The 27,863-nt window shown below is 38.2% G+C and overlaps 2 protein-coding genes across 3 annotated transcripts in view; one reads left to right on the top strand and one right to left on the bottom strand.

The window, feature by feature from the left end:
- Window positions 1-13,939, top strand: part of RGS7BP (regulator of G protein signaling 7 binding protein) — a 36,045-nt gene extending 22,106 nt beyond the window's left edge. The window contains exons 3-6 of one of the 2 annotated variants that reach the window (XM_040089788.2): window positions 909-1,039; window positions 9,381-9,528; window positions 10,757-10,827; window positions 12,914-13,939. In XM_040089788.2, coding sequence (XP_039945722.1) covers window positions 909-1,039; window positions 9,381-9,528; window positions 10,757-10,827; window positions 12,914-13,005 — 442 coding nt within the window. In that variant the 3' untranslated portion in view covers window positions 13,006-13,939. The remainder of the gene's footprint in view (window positions 1-908; window positions 1,040-9,380; window positions 9,529-10,756; window positions 10,828-12,913) is intronic. The other variant, XM_040089789.2, reaches the window with a different exon arrangement.
- A 3,115-nt stretch (window positions 13,940-17,054) lies between these two features.
- Window positions 17,055-27,695, bottom strand: SREK1IP1 (SREK1 interacting protein 1). Its single transcript, XM_040091315.2, has 5 exons — window positions 27,605-27,695; window positions 26,234-26,281; window positions 24,521-24,661; window positions 22,445-22,523; window positions 17,055-20,903 (listed from the first exon to the last, which is right to left on the bottom strand). Exons 1-5 carry the CDS (start codon window positions 27,615-27,617, stop codon window positions 20,714-20,716), a joined length of 471 nt encoding a protein of 156 aa, XP_039947249.1. The 5' UTR covers window positions 27,618-27,695; the 3' UTR covers window positions 17,055-20,713.
- Between the last annotated feature and the right edge of the window lie 168 nt (window positions 27,696-27,863).

The following is a 27,863-nucleotide window of genomic DNA, read 5'->3' as shown; positions in this document are numbered from 1 at the left end:
GTAATTTCCTGCCTCTTTGATGACGTCTGCTTTGTAATGGTTTGGCAGGTAGAAACAACTGTCCTTTGTCTCTTCCAATTGCAGCATAATTTCTCTTCAGTGTGGTTTTTTGTTTGTATTTTTTCTTTTTCAGCCTACTTTTTTTCTTGTTAAGCATTTGTGATTGTACTGCTTTCCACTTCTGTGATTCCAGCCTACAAAAGTAATGTCTGATTTTACAACCAGGCATGAGAATTGGTTCCCGAGTCTGTGTAAATTATTTTCTTGGTATTGTAAACAATTAAACATAGGATTTCAATTTTTGTGTCCAAGATTGTTCCTACTTTCCTGAAAAAACTCTTATGCATCCCATTCTCTTCACAGTGCAGTATCACATCACTACTAATTTAAATATGGCAGAAAACATGTTTAGGCAAAATGTGTAGAACCAGTAGGCTAAAATTGACTTGTTTCTGATGAGAGTGTCTTCAAAGTAGGGTTGATTATGCTTGATACAGGATTTGTAAACTGAACAGAGACTGTTAAAAGTAGCCCAGTAATCTCCTGCATCTGTGTCAAGACCAAGGGTAACTGAAACTGGATGGCAAAAGAGGGCTTCCGTCTCACAGTACCAATCCAAAGCTTCTAAAGAGAAGGTATCTCAGTCACTTATTTACCCGTTTTCCAAAAACATGCAGAGGAGATAATAAGGATATGCAGTCTTACCAAAGACAGCCCAAGTTCAGCTAAGTTAAGCCTAGAGTTCTATAGATCTAAAGAATTGTTTGTAAATACAGTTTGGTGGAAAAAGCGTAATAGTTTGTGAAGCAGATTCTGATGCAATTGCTTGCAACGGTAAGGAAGTGGATTTTATGACCCTCACATTCCTCTGGTCTCATTCCTAACTACATTTTTCTCTTTTATTACAGCCCAGAAGATGGTGAAATCCATCCTGAAATATGTAGGCTGTATATCCAATTGCAGTGTTGCTTAGAAATGTACACGACAGAAATGCTAAAATCTATATGTCTGCTAGGATCACTGCAGTTTCATCGGAAAGGTACTGTGTTGCACAAATACACAGATTCTTTGTTTTAGGAAAAAAACCCAGTCTTTTGGGGCATGGATATATATTCATGAAAGACAAAATACTGTCCTGGTTTTGGCTGGGGTAGGGTTAATTTTCTTCATAGTGGCCATCATGGATCTATGTTTTGGATTTGCACTGGAAACAGCGTTGATAATACAGGGATGTTTTAGTCATTGCTAAACCCACACGAGGTCAAGACCTTTTCTGCTCCTCACCCCACCCCAGCAGTGAGGATGCTGAGGGGCCCCAGGGAGCTGCAAGAGGACGCAGCCAGGATGGCTGACTCCAGCTGACCCAAGGGATGTCCCAGACCATATGGCATCTTGCTCTGTCGCAGTCTGGTCTGGGGGTGAAGGTACTGCGACCTTCCTCAGTGGAAGTGTCTTTGAAAAGACACCTCGATTGACGGAGGCACAGGCACTCTCAGGCAGAGAGTGATTTGCTCTTTGTGCACTCTCAGGTGCAAAGTGATCGGCTCTCTGGTGCACTCTCAAGCAGAGAGTGATTTGCTCTCTGTGAGGCTGCCTGAGCAGCAGAGCCGCGTTTGCCACCCTAGGTGATGCAGGAGTAAAAGCGGTGAGATGGGGTTTCCAATCTCCAGGAGAGCTCCTTTAATCCATGATGTCTTGGAGGGAAAGAGCCTATTGATCCCATGGGAGAGGGATTATATAGGGTAGCCAGGGGTGGGGTTTCACAGCTTGGCCAGTGGGGAAAGGAGTTGGGCAAGGGACCAGTCAGGGGGAGGATCCAAAAAGATCAGGAGGGGTAAAAACCAGGAACAATGGGAGTAACCAGTGGGTTATGGTGCATTAACATAGAACTGCAAAGACTCATGGGTTGAAGTTTTTTTCTCGCCTTGAGCTACAAGAAAAACTAAAAACGATTTCCCAAAGGAGAGTCCTTGCAAACTGGGACAGCCTAAGGGCTGCACATGGGTTGAAGCACTTCCGCTCACCCTGAGCTACAAGGAAGTCTCCCAAGCGGACTTCCCAAAGGGGAGTCATTATGAACTGAGAGGGTTTCGGGGCTGGCAGGCTCCAGGGAGTGAAACATCCTCTGTGCATGGTCCAGGGGCTGCCACAGTGCTTGACATATAAGGAAGGGGGAAGATGAAGGGAGGCGAGGGTGTTTGAAGCGATGGCACTTGTCTTCCTATGTCATTGGTACACATGAGGTAGCCTTGTTTTCCAAGGGGTGGCTGAACAACTCCTGGCCCATTGGGAGGGGTGAATAAGTTCCTTGTGTTGCATTGTTTGCATGCATGGCTTTTGCTTTACTTGTCAAACTGTCTGTACCTCAAACCAGGAGTTTTCTCGCTTTCTACCCTTTTCAGTAGTCTCCCTCATCCCGCCAGGGGTGAGCAAGTCAGCAGTACTGTGGGGCTTATTGATGTCCAACAACACAGCAACAAGCACCAAACTGTAAAATGAATTATATATATCTATAGGTAGGTTTTCAGTTACTAAAAAGGAGCTCTGTTTCTGTTTATCATCGTTCTCACAAAAGTGTGTCTTACCAGGTATGTATCACTAATGTCCTCACCATTTAAAAGTCTGATTCTTTTTAAAAAAGAGTAGTTCCTTAAGTTTTAGCTGTCATTAGTCAGACGAGCAAGCTTAGTAATGTTATTAGACGTATTTGTGGGGCAAGATATGTTATTAATAGTGTTTCTGTCACTAGTTTTCTTATCTCATTGCTGTTTCCAGTAAATTGTTCTTAACCCGTGATCTTGACCTTTGTGCCTCCAATTCTCAACTCCAGCCTGCCCCAACAGAAAGAGGAGGGGGAGAGAGTGGCCTGTGGTTTGGGAGAATATCAGTGATAGCACTAAATTGGGGAGTATCATTCCTAAAACATTACCGTAACAAAAGGTAGATAAATACAGTTCAAAAGATGCCCACCTTTATAAAGCAAATACTAGACTTGGAAGTGAAAGAAGATGTCCTCACTTCACTGAAAATTCATCTCTCTAATCATTTCACACTCAATTAGCTGCCTACTGAAAGGAAGAGTAGAAATGCTGATAATTTACTGAATAGTTTACTTAGTAACCTCATTGCTCAGTGATGGTACAGGCTGATTAGGGCTGACTGTGCTGATTGTAACTACTCTTTCCCCAGACTGTATCTCATCAATAAAAAACTAGGTAAAGAAAGACAAAGTTCTGTAATGAACTGTAATAAAGGTCTTGTAATGAACTTGTTGCATTTCCTGTCATGCTAAAAGGTCCTCTAGTGTACTTTTCATATCTAGCTGTAGAATACTGCTAAAGCCAGGAATATTTTTATTATGGAAATAAGAATGGGAGATTTGTAAATGCTTACCTGAGCTTCTCAATTATTTTCTCAAGTCAAAAATAAGTCTATAAAATAGGAAGAGAGAGAATTAGCAGAGCCGTTGTAAAACAAGATAATAGTAGCTGTCGAAATGAGTCATCATTTTTAAGGCAGATGTGCTGCAGTTCCTAGCACTGGCAACAGTTGTCAAACCATCTTCTGAACTACTGAGAGTAAATAGCTCAGAGTGACCTGAGTAACTCTGAAATGTCTTGTCTCTCCCTTGCCTCTCCTCCCATCACCTCGCAATGGAATCTACATTAACAACTTCAACTAAACATCAAACAATTAGATGTCTAAAGTTGGGTAAGAGGAGTTACAGTTTAATTCCTATCTGGCAGTACTTTGACAGACATCAGTTTCTCAAATCACCACAGAGAGAGTCATGGTGGCTATTCTGTCCTTGCCAAATAGTGTTTTAGAGACAAACACAGTAACTTGGCTCCAGGGTTCTATGAATTCTTTGAAAAAAAATTCATAGTGGGCAAAAACTATGTGATGACAGGGATTCAAATAATTTGAATATTCAGTAGACAGTTGCTTTTTCTTTATTAAATATTTAGTGTTGGCAGCACCAAGAAGTATTGCAAGTGTGTCACACGATGACAGAAATTCCAGTCCTACATTAACTCTTTCTTCACCGTGAAGGTAGCTGCACACTAGACAGGTACCCACAGGGGCTGTGAAATACCCATTCTTGGAGATACTGGCAACTCAGGTAGTCCTGAGCAGTCTGATGCAAGTTGGCCCTGCTTTCAGTGGGATGCCACACTAGATGACTTTGCAACATACAGAACATACCATTTTCAAAGAATCATTATGAACCTGTACTTTTAGCTCATTTCTTTACTTACAGAGTGCAATACTTTAATGTAGGCAAAGGGTGTAAATTTATCTCTAAGAAGGAGAGAGACAATAACTTCACTATTATAAAAAATAACTATGATGCTGCTGTATGTAGGTTTTTTATTTCTCCACCTGCTTAGTTTTTCACAGGTCTTTCATTATCTGAGTGAGCATATAAAAAAATAAGTTCTTGCGTACAAAGAGTGCTGCCCTTATAATCTTTGCTTAACCTGTAAGTGTGCATGTCTGCTGTTCTTGCTGTGTCTTGAAGCTAATTTCTGAGAGTAATTTTTTTCCATTTGGATATAATATTTCCCTTATCTAGCCCTCTTACCTGCCCAGACAGTTTTTTTGTTAAGGTTTTAAACCTCCCGTGAGATTTCACCAGTTTGTATTCTTACTCAGGAGACAGCAGAGATTCAATTAGAATGACATGCAGACTGTTCTTGGCTTATAAATAATAATGTGGGTATCGGTACTTTGATCAGAATTTATCAAACAAGCTATAGAACTGATAAAACTAAGGCACTGTGCTGATGGTGATTCTCTTTTCCCAAGAGAAACTCAGCCAGCAGGAAAAGAGATGTCATACTAGGAAAGAGATTTTCTTAAGGAAACAGCACACAAAAAATTGAAGCTCTTAGCTCTGGGTCTCTTGACTGCCTTTCCCAGCACGTATTTCTCTTATCTCCTTATCTTTCTTTTCATCTAGACAAATACTCCTTTATTTGCTGTATCTATATATATATATCAATCTTTCTGTACAGAAATTTCTCCCATGTTTACAGCGCTTTAGAATAATTTATTGCTGTCATAGAACCTCTACTAGAAAAGTCAGATAGTTTGTTACTTCCCTGAGATGTAACTGCCACAGTGGGACCAAAATCCATAAATATTTGCAGCTGTGTTATGCAGTAAGTAAACTGAGGTAAGTGCTCTTCAATAATTTTTTTTGTAAGATACATATATTACAAAAGCCCAGTGTTGAGGATATATAATGATTCAACAGTTCAGCATTCAGAAAGTTTGCAAAGGGCACAAGGCACTAAGGGCACAATGCCTAAGTATCTTTAATTCAAGCGTTTTATAGTTACTGAGTCTTTGGCTACCTGGTCATTTATTCTATTACTCCTCCTTTCCATAATCCCAGGAGTTCTGGCTAGCTAATACACATATAAATACTTACTTGGGCATGCATCTTTCTTTTATCTTAATTGTTTAGTGTCATACTTTATTTATTGCACACCCTGAAGAAAAAATTAATTGTGTCATTGTAATTGAGATGTGAGTGTCCCACTTGACATGTATAAACATAGGTGAGGGCAGAATGATACCAGCACTAACTAAAGTGATAGATACCTGTATAGTCATGCAAAAAAGGCAAGAATTGAGTCTTACAGGAAACTGTATACTACTTGTATACTACTTGTGTTTCATATAAGTTCACATAGTTAATGATTGTATTTCCAGTATGTGTTTAGTGATAACAATATGTATGTCCTTAAAATAGTATCACTTGAAAGTGATAGCTCATGTTACAAACTATAGAAATAAACCCTCAGTTCACTGGAGAGATTTTTCGCTTTTTGGCTTTGTTTAAATGACAAGCTTTTTAGAGTTTTGAAAGGGAAAGGAAGGATTGTTTAATGGTTGTGCTACAATCTCAGTGTTCTATTTAAAGACTGGTAGATATGTGTTATTACTTACATGTATTACTTATGCAAGAGGGATAAGATGCAGGAGTGTAGAAAAGCACACAGGTATGAAGAAACAAAATCAAGAGACTCACCCATTCTTATATGGACGCTATGAAGAAACCAAGAATGGAACAAAAACAGCCATGGAAGGAGAGTAAAACAACTTCTACCACAAAATTGTTGTTCCTATTGCATTTTCTTTAATAGTAGTATTTCCAGTGAGACCATCTCTGAGTTCTGCAGGTCCCAAGTCTAAGTGAAGAATTAAATTCATCAGGCTGTTAGCCATATTTGTCAACTACCTTTTCTACTTCCTACGCAGTTCTTTCCCATTGCCCTTTGTAGGTTTTCCTGCTTGAGTACTTTAGCTGTGAGGTATAGCTTGTGCATTTAGCCTTAACTGCCAGGTTAGAAACCTGATGTAAACACTGCTCTCTTTTCAAGAGAGGGGTTCTCTCAGCTTTGTTAGTCTGGTATTCCCCCCAAAGATCTCTACTTCCTCTGCAGTGAAATCTGACTGAGGGACAGATTTTTTTGTCTTTTCATTTTTTTCATTCATCACAGTTTCTGTGTGAATTAGGTGATGACTAAGAGTAGGTGCTAGGGTTGCATGATGGGAACAAACACAGAGAATACCACAGAAGCAATAAGGGGCACAATAGGTGAGACATATAAAAAAAGATGATGTACGTAACCTTCCTGAAGTGACAATTTTCTGCCCTCTTATTTATCCTCACTCAAGTTTGATCCTCAGCATTATTTAACTAAATTGATTTTAATTTCATATCAAAAGCATTTTGCTTCCTAATGTTAAAAAAAAGGGAGCAGAATTACTGGTGAGAAATGGAAGAATACATCATCACAACTAAAATTATTAAAAATCTTTCCACTGACTAAATTGAAAGTAAAATTTAGGGTTCATACCCATTTTTTGAAGTATCTATGAGAGAAGATATCCTTACCAGCCACTGTAAGGATGAAGAGATTTAGAAGCTCTTGTTTCCCTATAGGCTGTGACCATGGTAGAAATGTTAAGCCTGAGTCATACGTTATTCAGCAAAGCCTTTATTACTAGCTGACTCTTTAACTGCTTTCAAGAGACTTGAGCAAATGACCTGAAATTCCAGAAGGGCTTCATGAATTGCTTGCAATACAACAGAATTACTGCTAAAGAGCTTTTTTCCAGTTGAAAAGAGATCTGTGTCTTTTATTCTGCCAGATCTGCAAGAGCTTGTCTTTGTGCTGAGAGAAAGAACATTACGGTCTCCGGTCTCTGCTTCTGTTCTCAAGCTGAGAAAAAGAGCCCTTAGTATTGTTTCATCTAGCGCTGTTACTCTCTCCGTTGAAACACCTGTCATGTCCTTGAAGGATGCATCTCTTCAGCTTGTCACCAAAGGGGGACATGAAGTCAGGGTTCCACCATAACACTTAAAAGTACTGGAACAATCCACTAATACCCTGTTCCATGAGTAGTGCTTTGTGATATCAGTGGCAAATTAGATGGTTTACCTGAAACATTTTTAGTGAAAAAGTAATATGTGAGATATTGGTAACATTATGTTATGCTATTTCCCTTCTTGTGATGGGAAAAAATAATGAAGCTTATATGACTATACAGTGAAAACTGTATCATACGAATCGCCTTAAAATAACAGCATAAGCTGCAGTTATGAACAAGACCAATTTGAAAGTTAAACCTACAGGGTGATACAGAGTAAAACATGTAATCCATGACGCAGGCTTAGTCTGCTATTCCACAAGCAGCTGAGTCATCTTTCAGCATAACAGTTTATAACCCGACAGAAAGGTCTTGGTCTCTCTCTCTCTGTCTCCCTTATAATGCCTTCACTTCTCTTTCCTTTCCACTGCTTTTGGAAAAGGAGTGATATGATCCTCTTTCTCTGGAACTTTTTCCTGGACGTATAGGGTTTTTGACTGACCTTACTTATACCACTTAATCAGAAAACATCACTTTTTGGTTTTGCTTTTGTTGGGGTAATCTATCATTTCAATTGCTAAAGTGGATCACAGAAGATTTTGGCAAAGCACAAGTTAGTGAATGCCAGTCAGCAGCAAAGAATGGACACAGGAGATTCTTTTATAGAGGCTAAACTTGTTATGATCAGGTCATGCACTCTCTAGGATTCATTTAGGTAAGTGTGGGCTTCCTACTGGCTTCAAAGAGCATTAAAACATAAAGCAACTATCTTCTGTAGCATAAGCAACAGAAGCATAAGCATAAGCATAGCATAAGCAACTTTGAAACAGGTAGCTAAGAATAGCTTTTTTTTCCTCTTCTTTTTTCAAAGGAATAATTTATCAGAATGCAAGTGTTTAGATAACTTACTCAAAAATACTATCTTATCCAGGAATTTCTAGACTTTGAAAAACGAAGTTACCTACTGGGATGTATATTTGTGATGTGGAAGAGTAGTGTGCCACGGTCTGCAGTCTTGGTCTCTAGTGTCCCAGAAAAATGGGCTGACTGACCACTGCTCTATTAGTTGGTCTTGTTCTTCATGTACTTTGACAGACCTTGCAGGAACTATTTAGATTTGTCCTGATTTCAAAATTTTTCCAACTGCAAAAATTGTGGAATGAAAAAACATTTCCTAGCCAGCTTTTAGTACTACTGGTTTAAATGTTGACACTTGTCCGGGATGCACTCCAGTGTGAATTTTTCTGTATTTGGTGCCAGAATTGTACTTGCCACTACAGAAGAGGATGCTATCAGGTAGTCCAAAGGAGATTTGCAGATACACCAAAATATTCTACCAATGGTTAACTCTCTTGCATGCTCCATTTTCATGATCCAATCCTTTATCCCATTCTCTTGTCACAAAAGCCCTGGAAGATCTGTTGTGAAGCTCCCCCCCTTCAATTTCAACACTGTATTTAATTTTTATACAGGGAGCATGAATTAGGTAGGTGTCAACAGTGAAATTCAGAATGTAATGCATTTGGACTGTGGCTGGTGGCAGCTTTATATGGCTGTTAAATCATAAAGTACAAAATTCCATATTTTTGTCTTGTTTTTTCCCTCAGTAGTCCTTGGAGACATGGATTGCAGTGTTCTTTAGTGTCAGAGTTTTGAAGTTGTTTCCAGAATGTGTGTTGTAGTTTCCAGAATGTGTGTTAAAGTTTCCTCATTTATTCTGTCTTCCGGGTTTTATTTTGTGTTCCATGAGAGCCACTGGAGTTTAGTTGAGCCCTTTCAAATTGGTAAGAGTAACATATAGCAGCACTCTGATTTGTAGCTTGTTGTGGTCTGCTCTGCTTTTGAACAGTTCTCACTCAAAGTTTGCATTTAAGCAGTCTTTTTCTCCATTTGTATTGTGCAAGATTGAGTTCAAAGCATCAATTAGATAATTTTGAGTATCCATTTTTATCAGCAAATAATAGGGGTACATGTTTTGTTTAAATATTTTAAAGGAAAAGAACCTTGTGGCCCACCCAAGATCTTAGACAGTAAAGTGGAGGAGAATTCTGAAGTACCTATTTTAGAAGACACGTCATTATCACCAACAGATATTCAACAGCATCTATGGCAGGTTTCCACAGATATTGAAAACACTGAAAGGTATGTGTAGCACTTCATTCCTAAACAAACAAATTTCTTTCTGGGATTAATTTAGTCTTTTTTAATTCAACAGCTGGTGTTGCTACTCTGAAAATTATAAGTAAATTAAATAACCTGTTAGCTTCTCTGGTACAATTTAAGAGAGTTTCTGATTTTCTGAAATACGCTGATTCCAATTCTGCATTTCAAAATCGAAGACGCAGAATCTAATTAATTTCAGTTAGTTCTGCCCATAGTTTTAAATTGGGAAGGAAGTTTTAGGAGGGGAGGGGAATGTTGTAGCGGTGTTATCTTACCCTTTTAACTATGCAGTTGAGAGACAAAAGTGAGACTCTTTACTAGAGAGTAATCCTGATGGCCAACATTTCTTTGCAAAAAGTCCTATTCTGAGGCTTTGTATATTAAGTTGCTGCTGAGATTTGAATTGTTATCATGCTTATTTTACACAAAGCCAGGTTCTATTCTGCTGGGCCATAATGTGGAAAATAAACAGAGCAATTTTTTACTAACGCTGCTGCATTTCTGAGAACCATTTTATGTGTAGATGAATGAAGCAAGACCATATTGATTTCAAATCCTGTAAGACATTACAAGCCTGTAGGTCTGCCATCTATGTGTAAAACAGAAATAATTCGGAAATTTCTGGCCTCTTTCAAAACACATCAAAAATGTATTTTGCTTTTGGAGATTATGTGTTTTTATCATATTTTCCATCATCTGCCTTTCAGAAAATCTAATGCCAGAATCCTCCCAAGGCAGGTGCGAGTGATAGCCCTGTTTATAAAATTCTCATTTAATGTACAATGTTAAGTATCATGCGTTAGTTGCACGTGTTATAATTTTCTTCTGAACGGTGAAACACATTCATGGCAAAACCTACAAAATGCTTATAAGGGCTATGAAGATGACATTAGTACTAGCTAACATTAATTTTAAGACATATTATGTATTTTGCCGCTAGAATCACATTGTGCCCCCAAAAGCTTTTAATATGAAATACTGAAGTGCCAGAATAGATCATAAATTTGAACCAGGAGAGGTTAGAATCAGACTTTTATGCAAGTGCTCTCCCATCTTCTGATACATGTATGTAAACCAAATACTTGCTCAATTGATTTTTGTATTTATTCCTCCATTGTTTTAGCAGATAAAGCTATTCTATGAGCCACTCCCCATGCAGGCTTCAACTGCTGTTCCATTGTATGTTTTTTAACTGTTGTATCCACAGAGATATGAGAGAAATGAAAAACCTTTTAAGTAAACTCAGGGAGACTATGCCTTTACCACTGAAAAATCAAGGTATGATTTGAATTTATTTTATTTTTTTTATTTAATAAAAATTAAGATAATTTAAGGGGTTTCCTTCCTTTATATACCCCCCCCCCCCCCCAAAAAAAAAAAAAAAAAAAATCTAGGGTTCTTTAATGGAAACTGCAAAAAGAAAAACCTAGGCAAAATCTCTTCCCTGCTGATTCAGTGGAGCCAGAATCTAGTGTGTGATCTGTGGCCACTTGAGTTGCATATGATGTGGCAGTCTCTCTCTCAGAGCCCCGGCTCCGTTTTTGCCTCGGCTAGCTTGAGAGACAAACCACAGTTGGAAGGATTTTTTTCTCAGGGCCCCAAAAACCCAGGAGTGCCTGTGAACCTTTTCCTTCAGAGAGAGATCGGGTTCCTGCCTGTGGCAAAGGAAGGTCTGCACTTGATCCAGAGGAAACCAGGGCTTTATTCTGTCTTTCTCCTGCGGTCCTGCCCCAGCCTGGGTCAGGAACCCAGTCCCCATCCCTCGGCCAAGAGAGATTTCCACGTGCTTTTCTGGCTTATATCCAGGGGAAGGGGCTAAACACAGGGACAAGCCACTCCCAATCAGGGATAAGGTGGAAGTAGAATAGGGTTGGATTATGTTCCAAGCAGGGGACACTGTGGGAGAAGGGGCAGGGAAAAGGGGCAGGGACAAACCTCGGGATGTTACATTTTCCAGGGAAACAGGGGGGTACAGAAGAAACCATTACAAAACCCAGTATAGAAATTAAATACAATATGAAACCAAATAATACACAGCAACAATATGAGGAGTTCTGGAGTTTATAGATACGGTATCTATAGATAAAATAATAGACTTTTCCTGGTGGTACAAAGGCAGAAGCACAACTGCTTCCCAGTGTCTGGAGTCCCTTCTTTCTCAGAAGCAAGGAAGGTGCAAATTGCACACTGTGACAGGGATCTTTCTGAGTGATGTGGTTTGCTTCACCCCTACAAGGCTTGTGGTTTCTATGACCTGACACTGACTCTCTGCAGAAAAGCTACTTGGCTTGAGCCTGCCACCAGGCTGCTTTTTCCATAGACAGCTATCAGGCACCCCATGGAAATGCACAGGTGGGAAGGATCTCCATCCTATGCATGTATTTAGCAGTTGGCCTTCGCTTTGTTGGCGTGTTAAATACTCCACATCTACAGGGACGCTCTTTGTTCGTGAGAACAGCATTAAAAATATAATAATTTTTCTTTCTGATTTCTTCTTGATAATGGGTGTTCCTTAGATGTGGTGCAGTCTTTGCACAGTAGCAGCTGATGAAATGTACTGAATGTGTCCTAGATCTAATCCCAGGTAACTAAGCAGCCCAGCATTCATCATAATATGCTAAGAGATGAATGTGGAATGATTGTATTCATTATACAAGTAAGATTTCATGGCAGGATAGCTTGATTGAAAACTACGTTGAAAGGAAAAAGGGAATCACTTGTGATACAGATGTACCATTGTAAAGACTGGAAGAGTGATAAAAAGTCTAGGCTTAGTCTAGAAGAAAAGAATGTGCTGGAAATAAGGAAGGGAAAGACAAATTTGGGGGATATAATGCATAGAGAATGAATTCAGAACAGAAATAAAGGCATGCAGAATTCTTCTTTGTTGCATGGTGTCTACACTGCCCTTTGAACACTGACCAGAAAATCACTGACCCACTGTGCAGCAGGATAGGAAGCATCCTGGAGTTTTAAAACTGTGAGATATGCCCCAGGATCAGGTAATCATAATTATTATGGAGAACCTGTGAATTAGCATTATAAGACTTGCAAATGCAAAATTCAGGTTATTATTTGCTCTGTGCTCTGTGGGATCTTCCACATTACAGAAAGGGTGGTCAAGCATTGGGAAGAACGCCCAGGGAGGTGGTGGAGGTGTCCAAGAAAGGACTGGACCTGGCACTTAGTGCCATAGTCTGGTCAGTGTGCTGCTGGTCGGTTATAGGCTGGAGTCAATCTGAGACATCTTTTGCAACATAAATGATTCTGTGATCATATAGCTGCTGTTAAAATAAATTATATAATGTCTTTTCTGTGTGTATGTGTACACACTTGTGTTAAAATGTGGGGTTTTTCATCACAGATGATAGCAGCCTCCTAAACTTGACTCCATATCCACTGGTAAGAAGACGGAAGCGGAGATTCTTTGGATTGTGTTGTCTTGTCTCAAGTTAGAAGATTAAGCACAGAAGCACCAAGAAAATCATGACTTTGATTAAACCACTTTTATTCAACCACTGAAAAGATGAAAATGGCTAATCTTGATTATAAAGTATATTTTCTACAGTAGGCTATTGATTTTCGTCGTTTGCTTCATCCCCCTTTTCAAATAATGGTTTTAATACTTCCAAATTATGCTGGTCAAAAAATGGCTGTGGAATAGATCTAGCATATTTAAAACTTTTTAAAGTATCTTTTGCATGCTTACTTTCAGTCACTCAAAGAAGACACATGAATTATGGTTCATAAATAATTTTAGAGGGTTTTTTTAATTGAGCTGCAGGTGAAAGTTTGTGCATAGTACAGTGCTCTTACAATTGTCATATTAAAATCATACTCTTAACAGTCTTTCAGTGTAGAAGAACATTTGATCATTCTCTCACAGTCTTTAAGCATAGAAAGCTATTTAAGAGCAAAACTATTAAAGTTCTAAGACATTTGAACAATATTGTAAGAGAATTTGTACAAAATCTCCAGCTGCTTTTTGTGCTGTCATTTATATTTAGTCTTCCACTGTATCTCAACTTCAAAGCTTTATAGAAAAATATCTTAATTTATGATACAAAAACCATATATGAAAATAGTTAGGACTTGTAAATACAGGGAAAGCATAGTATCTACTGTACAATACTTAGACGCAACAGATTTTCTTTCAAGCCAATAGTATAACTACAAGCTTTTGGAAAAAATAAATAATTTATTAAAATAAGGTGTATTAAACAATGTAAAACACAACACCAACCCATTTTGTTGCCAGTAGAATTCAAAGCATGGTGTCTGCTTATCAGTAAGTATTGATCTTATAAGGCATGCCAGAATTATCTTAGACTGTAAGATATTAAACGTTTTACATTGTTAATAAAGTTTTTTATTTAAATTAAATGTTGTCTTGTTTCTAGTTGTATTGCCAGACTGCCAGACTCTATTTTTTTCTAATTTTATCAGAGTACTACACAAATTTGTGACAATATTTCCATTTCAACAAGTATATTTACAAAGACATATGAAAAAAAAGTATGACTAAACTCTAAATAGCACCAAAAAAAGTAACTTCAATGTGTTTGAAGATTTCAGGTCATGAACTGTTCTTAGGTACTCATATTCCTAAGCATATGAAATGGGGAGATCCCTACACACACAGAACTGTGTGCTTATGAGAGCAGACAATATTTTTAAGTAGAATGGAATCGAAGTCCACAGCACATTGTTTTTTCAGAGTTAATTCTTTAAAGTTTCCCGCACATTTCTCATGAACCTTGTGCTCACTAATCAGAGCTGTTGTCCCTAACAGGCAGCACTGACATGTTTTCATTAGAAGTCTCAAAGCAATAAACTCACTCTATGACTCCATCCCCACAGATACACTAGGTTTTGCAACTGTTAAAACTTTGAAAAACCAACAACTTGTGTCTAATGGCTATTAAAAAATCTCTCTGCAAAGGTGATCAGTAGTTGCAGTTAACCAATTAGTTTTTGTTTGGCGTAAGTGAAAAAGATGGACATTAATGCCAAAAAAAGTGTATGAATTCAAGACTGAATGTATAGTGATGCCATGAGAAAGAAAGGGGGATTTCTTTAAAAGATTTCTTTAAAAGTCCTGTTTTATTGGTACACACAGATGGGCAGATAAAGCAGTGACCTCTAATTCATTACCTGCCCACATACCATCACAAGGAATTTCATATGCCGAGTTACATGACAGCTCATATATCTGTGTTTTAACCACAGTTATTGCAATGGAATATGCGTTAGTAGGACAAATTAATAAGCATTTCAATTACTTTTATAAAGCTCTTGAGATCAGTCATACCACAGTGAGTTCCCTAACTGGCACATTCTGTGATAGACTTTGACATGCTGTCTTCAAAGCCCTCTGAGATTGCAGTATATTGAAGAGTACAGTAATATGCATCCTTGTACCTTTTATTATTCTGGAAACTTTAGCAGTGTTTCTTCCTCCTCAACTAAAGACTATAAAAATTGCAGTCTTGGCCCATTTTGAAGCCTTTCTATAATTCTTAGCAATGTAGCATCTTACCTAAAGCCTTTTGTATTATACTTTCTACTAATCCTAATTGGACACATGCTGTAATTCCCAAGCTTTATGGCCAATTAAGGAATATTGGTGCTCAAGGGTGAATGGAAGGTATCTTAACAGATAGTGACATGAACCAAGTTCTGGTAAGTATCTGAACTGAAGATGTGTCAAGGGATAAATTGGTTTACTTAGGATGTGGTGGATTATCTTCCACTAATTCAAAAGGAAACAAGAAAACTTTTTAACCCCCATAACATGATGCCAGTGAAAGAAAGATAAAAGTTAGTGATATTACTACGTTATAGTTTAATGGAATACGGCAATGCAGAATCAAAGTTTAAAAGTTCCCTCAACAAAGTGATATACAAATGTTTTAGAGATTATTTAGAACCATTATTTACTTTCAAAGTAATACCCCCTACTTCACAATAAACTCCCAAATGCATGGAAACAAGCAATTCAGGGAGAATACTGAAGAAACAGCACTTTCTTTCTAAATCCTTCTTGGAGTTTGAACATTTTTCGTTGAGTGTTATGAGTTAAAGGCACCATAATTCTTTTGCAGGGTAGGAAACAAGTAAAAATTCCTCCCATCAAATATGTCAAGTTTTACCAACTGTTTTTTTACTAAAGTTCTGCAGCTCCAGCTTTTCAAAAACAGATTCTTTATAGCCACCTTCCACTGGTAGGACCCATTTTTCACAGATATTTCATGTCATAAAAAAAATCAATCTAAGAAAACAAATATCTATGTACACTGTAAATTTTTCAGAGCAGAATCAAAATACAAGCATATGGCGGTAGATAACACACTAACACATGCTGCAGGTTGCATGTTGACCTACCTAAAATGAGAAGTTACTATGCAAAATCTGCATGTTAACTTACATAATATGTCCATGTATATCCAATACAATTTAGAAAAATCTGTGTCAGAGAATGGGAAAAATACAATAACCAACTTCTATCCCACCTGAGGAGTAAATATACAGTGGAGCATTAAATGCCTATTGGTCTTACATCTGTGTAATAGTGAAATTCCTTATTACTCTGTAAGCGGTATCCTGCCTATTGTCCAGCTTCGTGGATAAGACAAGAGAAGCTAAAGAAACATCTAGTTCTGCTCATACTTAGTCATATGTTACTCCAGGTAATGAAGAGACTTGCAGCATTATTTTGGGACGTTTGTGGTCCTGTTAAGTTCTAGGACCTTGGAGGCACTGACTGATGTGCAGGAAAACTTACCCTTTATCAGCAGAATCAACCTTTTCTGCTTCAAAGAGAACTGAGATAGGCTAAATACAGGTGGGCAGGACGTACTTTATAGGGATCATGTTGTGGTGGTGTTGTAACAATGACTTTAAACTCTTCTATAGCTGAAAAATTAATCTCAAATCTAAAACTATTTTCCCTAAGATTCTATTTTCTTGTAGCAGTTTTACAAAAATAGCCCTGGCCGTGTTTCACCTTTACTCCTTAACTGGTGGTTGTACCTCCTAATGTGGTGTTTGGTTTTTTCCAACTTAGGCTGCTCCCAGTGTATGCATAATCTGCTGTGCAGGTCTAGCCTCATATGGCCAGTCTTAGACATGTTCCTGCCTGAACTCACTGGGCTTTGAGCAACCAGTCTCCATCTCACCAGTACTTTGAGCTGTTACCTTATTTTGTGTCATCAGTAAAAGGTCTTGGAGTGGTATTTCTCTCACTTCCATTTTTTAAAAATGTATTAAGTACCAGTAGCAATGGGAATTCTGGTGTCCAAGAGAGTACCTGTTTCTGTTTGTCCAGTCTGTTGCTGTGTAATGCAAGCATCCCTTCATTTGAGCCATTATATGTATTCAGCTCCATCTTCCAGGAGTTATTTCTAGCTCTTCTGGGACAGCAGATCTTTGATGGAAACAAAGTTTCTGCCAATTCAGTCTAAATCTACTCCTGGACAATTAATGAGATAAACAATGTGGTTTTTATAGGTCAACTTTATTCTTTGTTAAAATTCTCTGATGGTCAAAATTCTGCCAGGGTATTTTATAGACTATTATACTAGGTTAAAGACTCACGAAAATATACAGTACAGATAAATAAGGATTAATCACTCCTCAGTACACTTTCTCAGTGGGACAAATATTTAGCTTACACAGAAAACTGTAAATAACTGAGTACATTTTGCTGAAGTTTAAATGGATTCTACTAAATAGTCTTTTTCAGACTTTTCTCTTTTATTGCTATTATTTAAACTATAGCGATGCTTTTCTAGATAAACCTCTTCTTCTGGTCTTCTTTCTCAAATAGTTTTTCCTTTTTTTTTACTCCCCTTATCTCTTTGGTTTCTTTATTCTTGTACCTCTTTGGTTTTCTGCTACCAGCACCTCATGTTCTTATCACCTAAATTCATCTTCATGGATTGTTAATAGTAGAATTTCTTCTGAACAGTGTAAATGTTCTGGCATTTTTACTACAGAAACGTTTTTGACATATTTTATTTTTCTCTATTCAACCTTACTATTTTTTGTGATTTACATCATATAATATCTATTAATGCCTTTCTCAGGTACTACTGCCTTGAAGCAGAGGCATTGTAGTAAGTGTGTGTTTGCCCAAGAAGGTCTGTGATGTGTGCTGATTTTCACAAGGTAAGGATAGGTTCGCTGCCCAAGACACGGCAATGTCAGAAATACCTTTTAACATTGGTCCACCGCTGGCTCTGCTGTGGAGACTTCAGAGCACAACTGAATCATCAGTTCAGTGAAAAGGTTTGGGATGTTTGACATTCTGTTTTGCATACACAGAGGTTGTGTCCTTTTTTGACTGGGGAGAGATGATGTGAGGAGTTGCAAAAGATGATCTTCTAAAAATACATCCCCGGAGTTCCCAGAATTGATTGTTACATGAAACAGATAACAAGCACCATGTCAGATTCATTACTCATGATACTTTTCAGAGAGACAGCAGCTATGACCTTCTTTCCTGCTGTCAACTAAAAAAGCACTCAGTGAATACAGAGTTCAATATGCATTATCTCAGCAGCTTTCATGTCCTTAAAGAACAAGCCTGTAAATGTTACTCAGTCCATTCCAAGTTCACAACTGCAATTTTTTCCATCCATATTTACCTTGTTGAAATTCAGAGCTATGATTATTCATGACGGCTTATTTTTGAAAGGAAAAAGAAACCAAAACCTTCCAGTTTACGCAGTAGAGCTGCATAATACTGCACCACAAAGAGTTTATTTCTTTTTGTTCTACCTCTTAGGTACCTATAGCAAAGAGTTTTGTTTGTCCATCATTTATGCTCCCTTTCAGAGTGCACAAGAATGACCACATACTATTGAAGAGAGTTTAGGAGACAACAGAGGAAGTATCTGACTAAACTGCAGGAAATATTCAGGAAAGAGTCCTGTAAACAACACAAGTTGACACTACCAAATGACAAAATCTTTAAATATTCACACAAATTCCAATGGTAGCAGAGCGTGTAGTGGTAGCACTTGCCTTTTTGGCCAACCTGGAAATGAAACTTGAGATAATTTTAGTGAGGAGGTAATATAAAAAGGGATCTTTATTTGAAGGGCCTTCAGGAGCAGTTATGGACATATATCCACAAAAGCCCAACAGCCCAGGGGTCAGTACATTTTTATGGGTTTGGGACATTAGCATAATTGATAAAAAGCACCAATTAGCAGGACATGTGATGATACAATTCCCCTCCAGGTCAAGCGTCTTCTTTGAAGCCCTGCTCTTCAGCACTAGTTGTACTTTGTCCATGGAAATGTATCTCGGAGAGTTGTTCTTGGCATTGGTTCCAAGGAAGAACCAAGACACTACAGCGCCTTTTACCCCCCCAGGGCTTGGAACTCTGGAATTTTTTTTGTCTTTCTGCTTAGGGAAAGGTTATGGAAAAGCACTGGGAAAACTAGCTACTAATATAGTAGGTGACAGAGTTACAAATACATGTGAAGAACACAGAGAACATACAAAAGGAGAAAAAAAAAAAGCAAAACTCCAAATGGCATCAACACAGGAAACATATTAAATTGCCATCAGTGATGTACATGCCAATTTCCTCACACTGCAAAATGAGGCTAGTAGCAGGTAAAAGACTTCAGAAGTTTAAGATTATGAAGATGGCAAGTATATTGCAATCTAGAAAGCCTCTAAAGACCGTAAAAACCACTAAGCATTGGTGTATAATTTTGGCAACATCTAAAGAAAAAATACTGAATTGCTGTTAAACCCTCCTAATCTGGTATGTATTCAAATTAGGGTAATACATGTTAGACAAAATTACTTCTGTTGAAAGTAGCTATTACTCTAGGTACATTGAAAAAATGTATATGCTCTAAACTGTGAAAGAAGCTGAAGGGTTTTCCTTGGTGTCTCACAAGTTGCAGAGATTGCTGAAGCTGTAATTTCTGTGCTCTGAATGTGTATTTCCTCTGGCTATTTATGAAGCAAGAGCTTCATTCAGTTTCAATTTAGTGATTCCAGCACTGTTTATTTCCCAGCTCAGCAGCTCGACTGCCAATGTGCACATTTTTCTTCCACTACCTGGGAAAGATGACTGAAGGAAACACGCAAGTGCCTGCTTTTGTTTCCTGGCACCTACTGACAGAGACTGATTTCCATTTAATTTTCCCACCCCACATACTACTCACATGCTTTATTCTTGCCTTTCTTTCTGGAAATAGGCATTTCACTCTGTAGCTGAGATAAGCTGACAAGGAATGGCACTCGTTTGTACTGGCATCACCTTTGCACTGCAAGAGCTTTGGAGCCTGTAGAGTAGCAGGGACACAAGCACGTGACAGCAGCAGTTATGCCACTTCCAAAGTGTGATTCATGCAAACTGAAACCAATAACAATTGACAGGAAGGAAGAAATAGCTAAAGTTTAACACTAGAAGTCTTGGTTTGATATCCAAACTTTTACACCTATGTCAAAGATGAAATGTGCATAACCATAAAAGAAAAAAACCCAAGGAAAAAGGACTTTAAAAACTGATAGCTTTGGTTTGCTTGTTTATTTTCAGCTTGCTTATAGTGATCCTGACAAAAGAATGTGTAATTATGTTCCACAGTCTATGATTAGATCAATTTTAGGAGATAATTTTGAAGGATCAATCTTTTTTAGCTTCTCATTGCTCATTCTTCCCGTCTCAGGGCCTGAACACTGATTCATATTTGCACTTACTGATTAATGTATGTAAGCAGAAAATGTTGCATAAAACATACATTTATTTAAAGGGTAATAGAAAATTTCACCTGAATTTCCAAATTTGATGTAACACTCTGACATTAAGCATATTTAAGTCCATATCTTTCTACACAAAGGCTTGCAAACTGAAATTTACCACATCCTACTGTAAAGGATTACAAACACAATCACAACTGAACTAAAACTAAGAGTGAAGAACTAGTTGCACTGTTTAGTACTAATAAAACTGAAATAGAAAAGCAGATTTTTTATAGATGGTCCACCTACTAATTTGAAGCAGTGATGTATGCAAATAGATTTCTCAATATATATATATATATCCCCTTTTAAAACAGCATTGCAAAGCATAAATAAACTTGCTGTGAAAGGAAAATCATCTTCTCTGCAGAGGCAAATACAAAAATAGGCCAGCATGTCAGTCACTACTCGAACTGTCTGAACTGTTAGAAGATGAACTTTTTTCCTTTCGTCTCTTCTTCTTCTCCTTTTTATGATGCTTTCCTTTCTTCGATTTATGCTTTTTTCCCTTTTCCTTTTCTTTTTTGTGTGATTTTTGTTTTTTTGACTTTGGCTCATCCTCTTCTGCTGAACTTGATGAGGAAGATCTAGTTAAAAAAACACAGATCAATATGTAATTAAAGAGGGAAAATGACACAATAATAATTCAAGGTGTCAGTATTTTTTATAATGTCACAAGTTAAATTTGGTGTGGAATCTGTACAGTAGCATCCACTGGAAAGCTTATGATATCTGAGTGTGCATGTTTAACTTAAATGATGACTTTCCTAATAAGACTTTCATGCCAGAAAAGCAGTATCTTTATAATACTTATTAAAAAATAATGGAATAGGTAAATTGTGTGAGTTTTCAGTCTTTGAGAAAAGACAGACCAAGTATACAGGCCATCAAAAAATAAAGTATCACAACAAGATAGAGCTCCTGCTTTTAAAAACCACACAATCAATAACAATGCCAATTAATGCCTTCAGATATATGTCCCTGAAGCAAAAATCTAAGAGAAACAGTTATGAAATTTTTTTATGTTCTTGGAGCTCATACTGTTGGTATCTAACCAGCAATGATGAGCGATCAGATACATGAAAGAACTATGAGGACAATAAAATTCATCAAATATTCATGAATACTAAAGAGGGCAGTTTTGTGTTAGTGTTAACTTGATTAACTATTACTTGTATGTAAAGAAAACCAAGAACCAGATTGACTCTTTTCTGTTCTACTTCTTCAAAAGTGTAAGGGCTATCTGCAAAAGTGGAATCTACACAATGTAAATAAGGCAAAATGCAAATACAACAGGTATTAAATCCTGTTTCTTTACTTCTGAGGGACATCCTGTGGTCTTCAAATATATTTTACAGTTTATACCTACCAGTGCAGTTCCTCTCATATTGTCCTATCAATTGTCCTAATGACAAAACAGTAGTCTCACCTATAATCTCACTTTAAAAAGAGAGGCAAAAAAAACCCGAAAAAACCAAGTCAGTCCACAGGCCAGAACCCAGATTCACAATACTTCCGGGTGTTATGACATTTTCCTCTGAAACTAGAGTAATGCTGTTTTTAGGCTTCTACGTTAACAGGTACACTAAAACGCCACACCTGTTCAACATTACAGAGGATTCCCTTTCGATAACTGCAAGTTACTCAGAGCATTTGTGTGTGCCTGCAGGTGTGTGACACATCCACGCGTGCACACAGAGGACTCTACAGTCTCTGAACTTCAGAGAAACTCCTCCATCCTGGCTAGGCTGGGGACCAACCCCACAATCCTCCTGACTTGTTCTTTTCCCATCACAGCTTGCCTAGAGTTGGACAGTCAGGGGGAGTTCTGCTTTGTCTGATCTGCAGACCTGCAGCTCACTAAAGCTTTCAAGACTCCTATGATCCTAACTCCACAGCAAAGGGCCTGTGACTCCACCACTAATCTAAGAACCTCTACCCTACCATTATTTTACCATTACCTTACCATTAATCAGGTCACACTTGAAAACAGAAAAAATTTCAAACAGAAGATGTACTTGAAAATGAAGCTGAATCAATAGAAGCAATATTTCCTGAGAAAACACAAGTATATCAAAAATATTTCTAAAGCTGTGTTTTGAAATGGAAAGAGGCATGTGAAGGTTACCTTTTCCTCGGTCTTTTTAATTTTGTTTTATCTTTGCTTTTTCTTTTTTGTTTCTTTTTTTCTTCCTCTTCATTTAAATCTATGGGTAGAAAGTTAAAGTTTACTAAACACATGTCTGAATTAAGATTAGTATTAAAAAAAAAGTTCTAATAGCAACGTCAAGTTACTACAAAAGTCTTGTTAAAACTTGCTTTCTCTTCCTTCCCGCAAATTCTGCTTAGCATAGCAACTTCAGAAATACATTGCAGTAGCAGCAGAACTTTTATACACAACTTGCATTGTACTGACATTGATCTAAGCACTAAGAAGGCAGGAATGCCTGTAAAATGTAGCAAAAAGACCTTTTCCAATATGTTTACATCAGATTCAGGTTTTCATATCTGTTCTGTATTTTAACAGTTTTAACATTTAAGAAATTCTTGTCCAAGAGTAAAAACAGGAACAAATTTAAAAAAATAATATTCTGTTAGGCTGAGTTACTTTCACACATCCCTATTCCATGCTTCACAAACAGCAATGCCGTAAGTGAGACACATTTGAGTTACTTATCAATGTAGAGCCTACAGAGACTGGCAGATGAGTCACCCCTCATCTGGTTGTGTCTGCCTCCTGCCCTAATGCTCTACAGTGTGGTAGAGTAACTTCACATTTCACTTAAAAACAATGTTCGTATGACAGAGATGAAATTTCTGACATTAGATTTTTCAATACCAACTCAAAAAATACTTTTGATCTCTCCAAAATGCAAATCTACCACATAAATACGTATTCAGCTACCACAAAAATACTAGCTTTACAGTTTATCCTTAAAAAAGAGAGCCAATTTCATCTTATTCCTATGGCCCTTTCCATAAAGTCTGAATGCTAGTGTAGTCATTCCTTTGCTACCACAAATACAAATAATTGGTCTGTATGTTATGGAGTAGAACTTGAAAGAATTTAGTATGGAGCAAATTACCTTTGGAGCAATGAAAAAACATGAATGAGAATGGTGAACAAACAGTATTTTTTAAAGAAAATAGTGCAAAATCTTGAGAAGATGAGAAAATGGCAAAATTCTGCCTGCATAACTGACAGATACATGCCTCCTTACAATATACTTGGCAGCCACAATTTGTGAAAAAGCACATAATAAACAGGAATATTAGAAGATCAAGTAAACAACTGTTTTTCCTGCAGATATCCATCTTCAATCAGCTTAGGATTGAAAAACCCCGACCTTTACATTCAAAAATACATAGTAAGTGATATTTTTTCTGAAGATACTTGTTCCAAGAACGTATCATTGTAGTACCCATTCAGCACTCTTGACAAACAGCCTATCCATTTCTTTTGAAGTGTACAGCTACCTAAAGGGTTCTGTCTATCCCTTTTTCTTCCTAAATAGCGTCTTCCGTAGGAACTATACATCAGAGCATACAAGAGCAACAGAACAAAACATAATGAAAAACAGAAGAGCAGAGAAGAATGTTCATTCATTTAAAACACACCGTGGTGGAACAAACTCCCCTTAGGTGAACAACCTCTCTGGAGTCCAAATTCAAATGAACTCAAGTATCTGATAAATAACTCATCTATTCTCACTCTGACAACAAGCTGATACTCAGACCTTCCAAATACAGAACACTACGTCTCCAAATATGAATCACTGAATTCCAATCTACTAGCTGTTTAGTCAAAATCCTGCTTAGAAACTGGAGGGAAATTTAGGTGTCATATTTCTCATTAGTTAGAAGATGTTAAAAGTACATGTCATAATCAAAAGATTAACTCAGAACATCCATGTCATTTTCTTCTAAGCAGTTTCTTAGTAAAAGGTCAATTAATCTCTTGTATTTAGGAGCCCCTTTTGAGATGTTTCAAACAAGTAGATTAATAACTTCCTATAGAAGGAATTAATCATAATCCTAAAAGAGTGTAGGTGTATCACATCTCTGAAGTCTGAACACATAAAGTAAAACACCTATTTTTAAATCACAGGCTAAAAGAACTAAAAGAAGTTATCAAAAAGGACAAAATGAGAGAGTCCCTGTACTTCAGAGGACTATTATCCAAAACCCACAAAAAACACCTTACTCTTTTTTTCACGCATGGCTTGTAATCTCTGTAGTTCCTCCTCCTCGCTGTCTTCACTGCTAGTGCTGCTAACATCTAAAACAATATCTCTTTGTGGATCTACTCGGAGGAAGTTTCGACATTCAAATGTCAGATGACCAGCTGAACAATACACAGAAAGAAAAATTACAATTTACCAAAAAACATCAAAAACTAAAGAACATTGATTTTTGTATTACTCAGTTTTGAGAAGTGAAATGAAAAAAGGTAAGCTGTGATCTGAGGAAAGGGCAGGAGAAAGCTTACTTTGAAAAAGTCTCCAAGAACTTTGACAGGTTGTGCAATGCTCTTCCATTTAATTGTGCTTTATGTCCTCTCTCCTATTCTGCTAATTTGTTAAGATTTGTTTCAACTTTAATTTCTATTTTTTTAATGGTCTTAGATACTTTCTTAATTAATTATCTAAAAACATAGCATGAAATAGTTCAGTAACTACAGCGTTGCATTGCCTATTTCCCTCTAGTGAAATTGTAGAATCCTATTTGCTTATGAGACATACTCTTGAACAACCAGCACTTAATACTGACTAAACTACTGCCTGACCAGTTATTTTTAATTTTCTAAGTTAGATCTTGATAATCATGACCAGCTAGAAGCCTTATCCTAAATAGACACACTGAAATAATAAAGTGAAATTAAAAAAAAAAATAAATGAAGATATGGTTCGGGAAACACAGTAATTCAAGGAGTAACTGAAATAAGCTAATGTTCTTAGTGAGGATGATGTCAAACTACCTACACCTTGCAGATAAGAGATTTTGGGAACATTTAAACATGGATCATGTGATTCAACTACAAGTTTCCTTCTCTTTCAGAAAGCTTCTGATACTTGTTGCATATACAAACAAAGCACTAAATCTGTATTTATATCCACGGTTCTTTGAAAGAACAGATACACAAAGCAATTCACTGACAAAAATTTGTTGCAAGGCCTGAAGTGAAAGAATGAAGCAAGCTTTTTTCCTGTCACCCAACATAAAGCTCATGAAAAATCCAAACAGCTTAACTCACTGTGCTAAAAGTTCAAGACAATGCAGTACAAAACAGTGTCCATTCTTCCAATGTTCTAAAAATAAGAGTCAGTAATTAAAAATTTAAAATCTTCACTAAGACCTGTCTCAGCTAATCAGAAAAGTAGCCACAGACATTTACAATCACTGTATAATCCAAAGCATGAGCTAAATGCCAACTGCAGAAATTGTAAGGAATAAAGGTAGGTGTTTCTTGAAATACACAATGCACAAAATAATTTCTTAGAGTAAAAAATTATACAGTATTTTTTCTGGTGAATGAGATTGGACTGAAATACCTGCCTCTTTGCAGTAAGGTTCAGAAGAAGCACAAGTGCTCATCTCAGTGTATATCAAAAAAGGTGCTTTCAATTCAAATTTTCTCAAGTAATTGCATTGTAATGTGGTATGCATGAATAAAAGAACTTTTTTTTTTTTTTTTTTTTGCTGGGAAACTCAAAGGGTATTGGTAAGCGTGAGAAACCAGAGAATGAACACAAAGTAAATAAAAGAAAAATAATGTGGTAATTAAAACTGACAAATGTCTGGGGAAGAAGGGAGAATATTTCTTTCTTTTTTTTCTCCTCTCCTCAAAAGGCAGAACCAACCAACATTACAAACTTAATAAAACACTGTAATTTCATATTGCTTATTACAGACTTACGGTAGCCACATTTCTTGCATCCAGCTCTAATATTATCCTTATTTCCACCTGAAAGAGAAAATTTCACCCATCAAGTGTTGTTGAAAAGAACCTTCAAGTTTCTTTCAAATGTGGCTTGATAATGTCAATACATAGACAGAAGTGATCGCCCCTCACAAGTATTAAGTACACTTAAACCTGCATTTCTAAGGCGACTTTTCTGTGCAGTAATCTATCAGAACACATTTGACTAGTTTGAAGACCATTTACTTTTACATGCCACCTACGTTGTCTCAACATTCTGAAATGGAGTCAACCTCAGCCCCACTGCATAGCTGAGCCACAGGTAAAGAAAGATTTGGTATTCCAGCCAAGGGAGGTCAATAAAGTCATGTGCATACCACAGAAATGACCTCTGTAGGTCAGGAGAGACAACAGAGACATCCACCAGATGACAAGAATGTAGATATTGTCATCAAATATTCCCACCAAATCCTGAGGACTGAAATTTTATTATTATTTTTGGCTTTAAATAATAATGTCAGAGGCATGGGGTTAGACTAGACGAAGTTTTAGATGACTACAAGCAACCGAATTGCAAGAAGTTTCCTTTCTCACTCCTTCTTCCCATATCTTAAATCTAAAGACAATTAACAAGTGACACAGAACTAAGGACTTCAATCATTCAGTGGAGCAAAAGATTGAAAATAAAAGCTCTGGAAGCCTTTGAATGCAAACATGTCTCCCTCAAAACCCCCTTCTAGGATGAGAACAAGCTTAGGAAGGCTTCTGTTTGTCAGAGAAGCAGCTCACCGAAGCCCAGGCCTGTTCCGCTGCCCTCGAACCCAACGCTCCCGGCCCTCAGGACAGGAGAACGCCATGAAGCGATGGCGATCGTCATCGGCCAGCGCAGACCTGACCGCCCTGCAAACCGCGCAGGGGTTTCTGCCTGCCCTGTCCCACATGAACTTGTCTACTGGGACACAAGCGTTAATCCAGAACGACGGTGGAGGAGAAAAGCCAAGTTTGACAACCACCGCTCCTCGGCTCTAACCTCAGAGAAGGAGGCGATGGGAACGCAGCGCTGGGTCACCCAGAAGCTCGGGAAGAGGCCCCGCAGTCCCAAGAGGACGCGCCCGCAGCGCCCCTGCGCTGCCCCTGCCCGGCGCGGGCACTGCCCCATCTCCATCTCCATCTCCATCACCTCCCCGCCGCTGCCCTCGGCATCGCCCGCCGTCCCCCGCACGCTCCCCAATGCCGCGCACGGCCGCGCGCCCTCCCCGCGCATTTGTCCCAATTTTCCACTGCCCCGCTGCTCGTTCCCGTCCCCAGGCTGCCGAGCCCGCCGGAGCTGCCGCTGCCCCGCCGCCGGCCCAGGCCGGAGCCCCTCACCCGGCAGCGCCATCCCGCCGCTCTCTCCGCACCGGCCCGGCCCGCGCGCACAGCGACGCCTCTCCCCGCCGGAAGGCTTTGACCGGCGCGCGCCCGGACCGTACCACTCTCAGGGAAGGCAGGGGAACCCCAGCACCCCTAGGGCGGGACCGATGGTGGGGAGCCGCAGATGTGTGGGGAAGCCTGCGAATCTTTCCCAAAACACGTTCTTTCTCGGTGAATCTCGGGGAAACTCCGGCCGAGGACTCATTTCTTCGTC

Source organism: Hirundo rustica, chromosome Z (genome assembly GCF_015227805.2).
Source record: "Hirundo rustica isolate bHirRus1 chromosome Z, bHirRus1.pri.v3, whole genome shotgun sequence".
Classification (NCBI taxonomy): Eukaryota; Metazoa; Chordata; class Aves; order Passeriformes; family Hirundinidae; genus Hirundo; species Hirundo rustica.
This window is presented reverse-complemented; position numbering and strand designations above follow the sequence as displayed.

What these genes read in the sequence shown, in the direction of transcription:
- SREK1IP1 (XM_040091315.2), bottom strand. An exon ending in ATGCAAGAAATGTGGCTACC is followed by an intron (nt 24,662 to 26,233) that starts GTAAGTCTGTAA and finishes TGTATTGTTCAG; the next exon opens with CTGGTCATCTGACATTTGAA. An exon ending in TTAAAAAGACCGAGGAAAAG is followed by an intron (nt 20,904 to 22,444) that starts GTAACCTTCACA and finishes TTTTTTAACTAG; the next exon opens with ATCTTCCTCATCAAGTTCAG.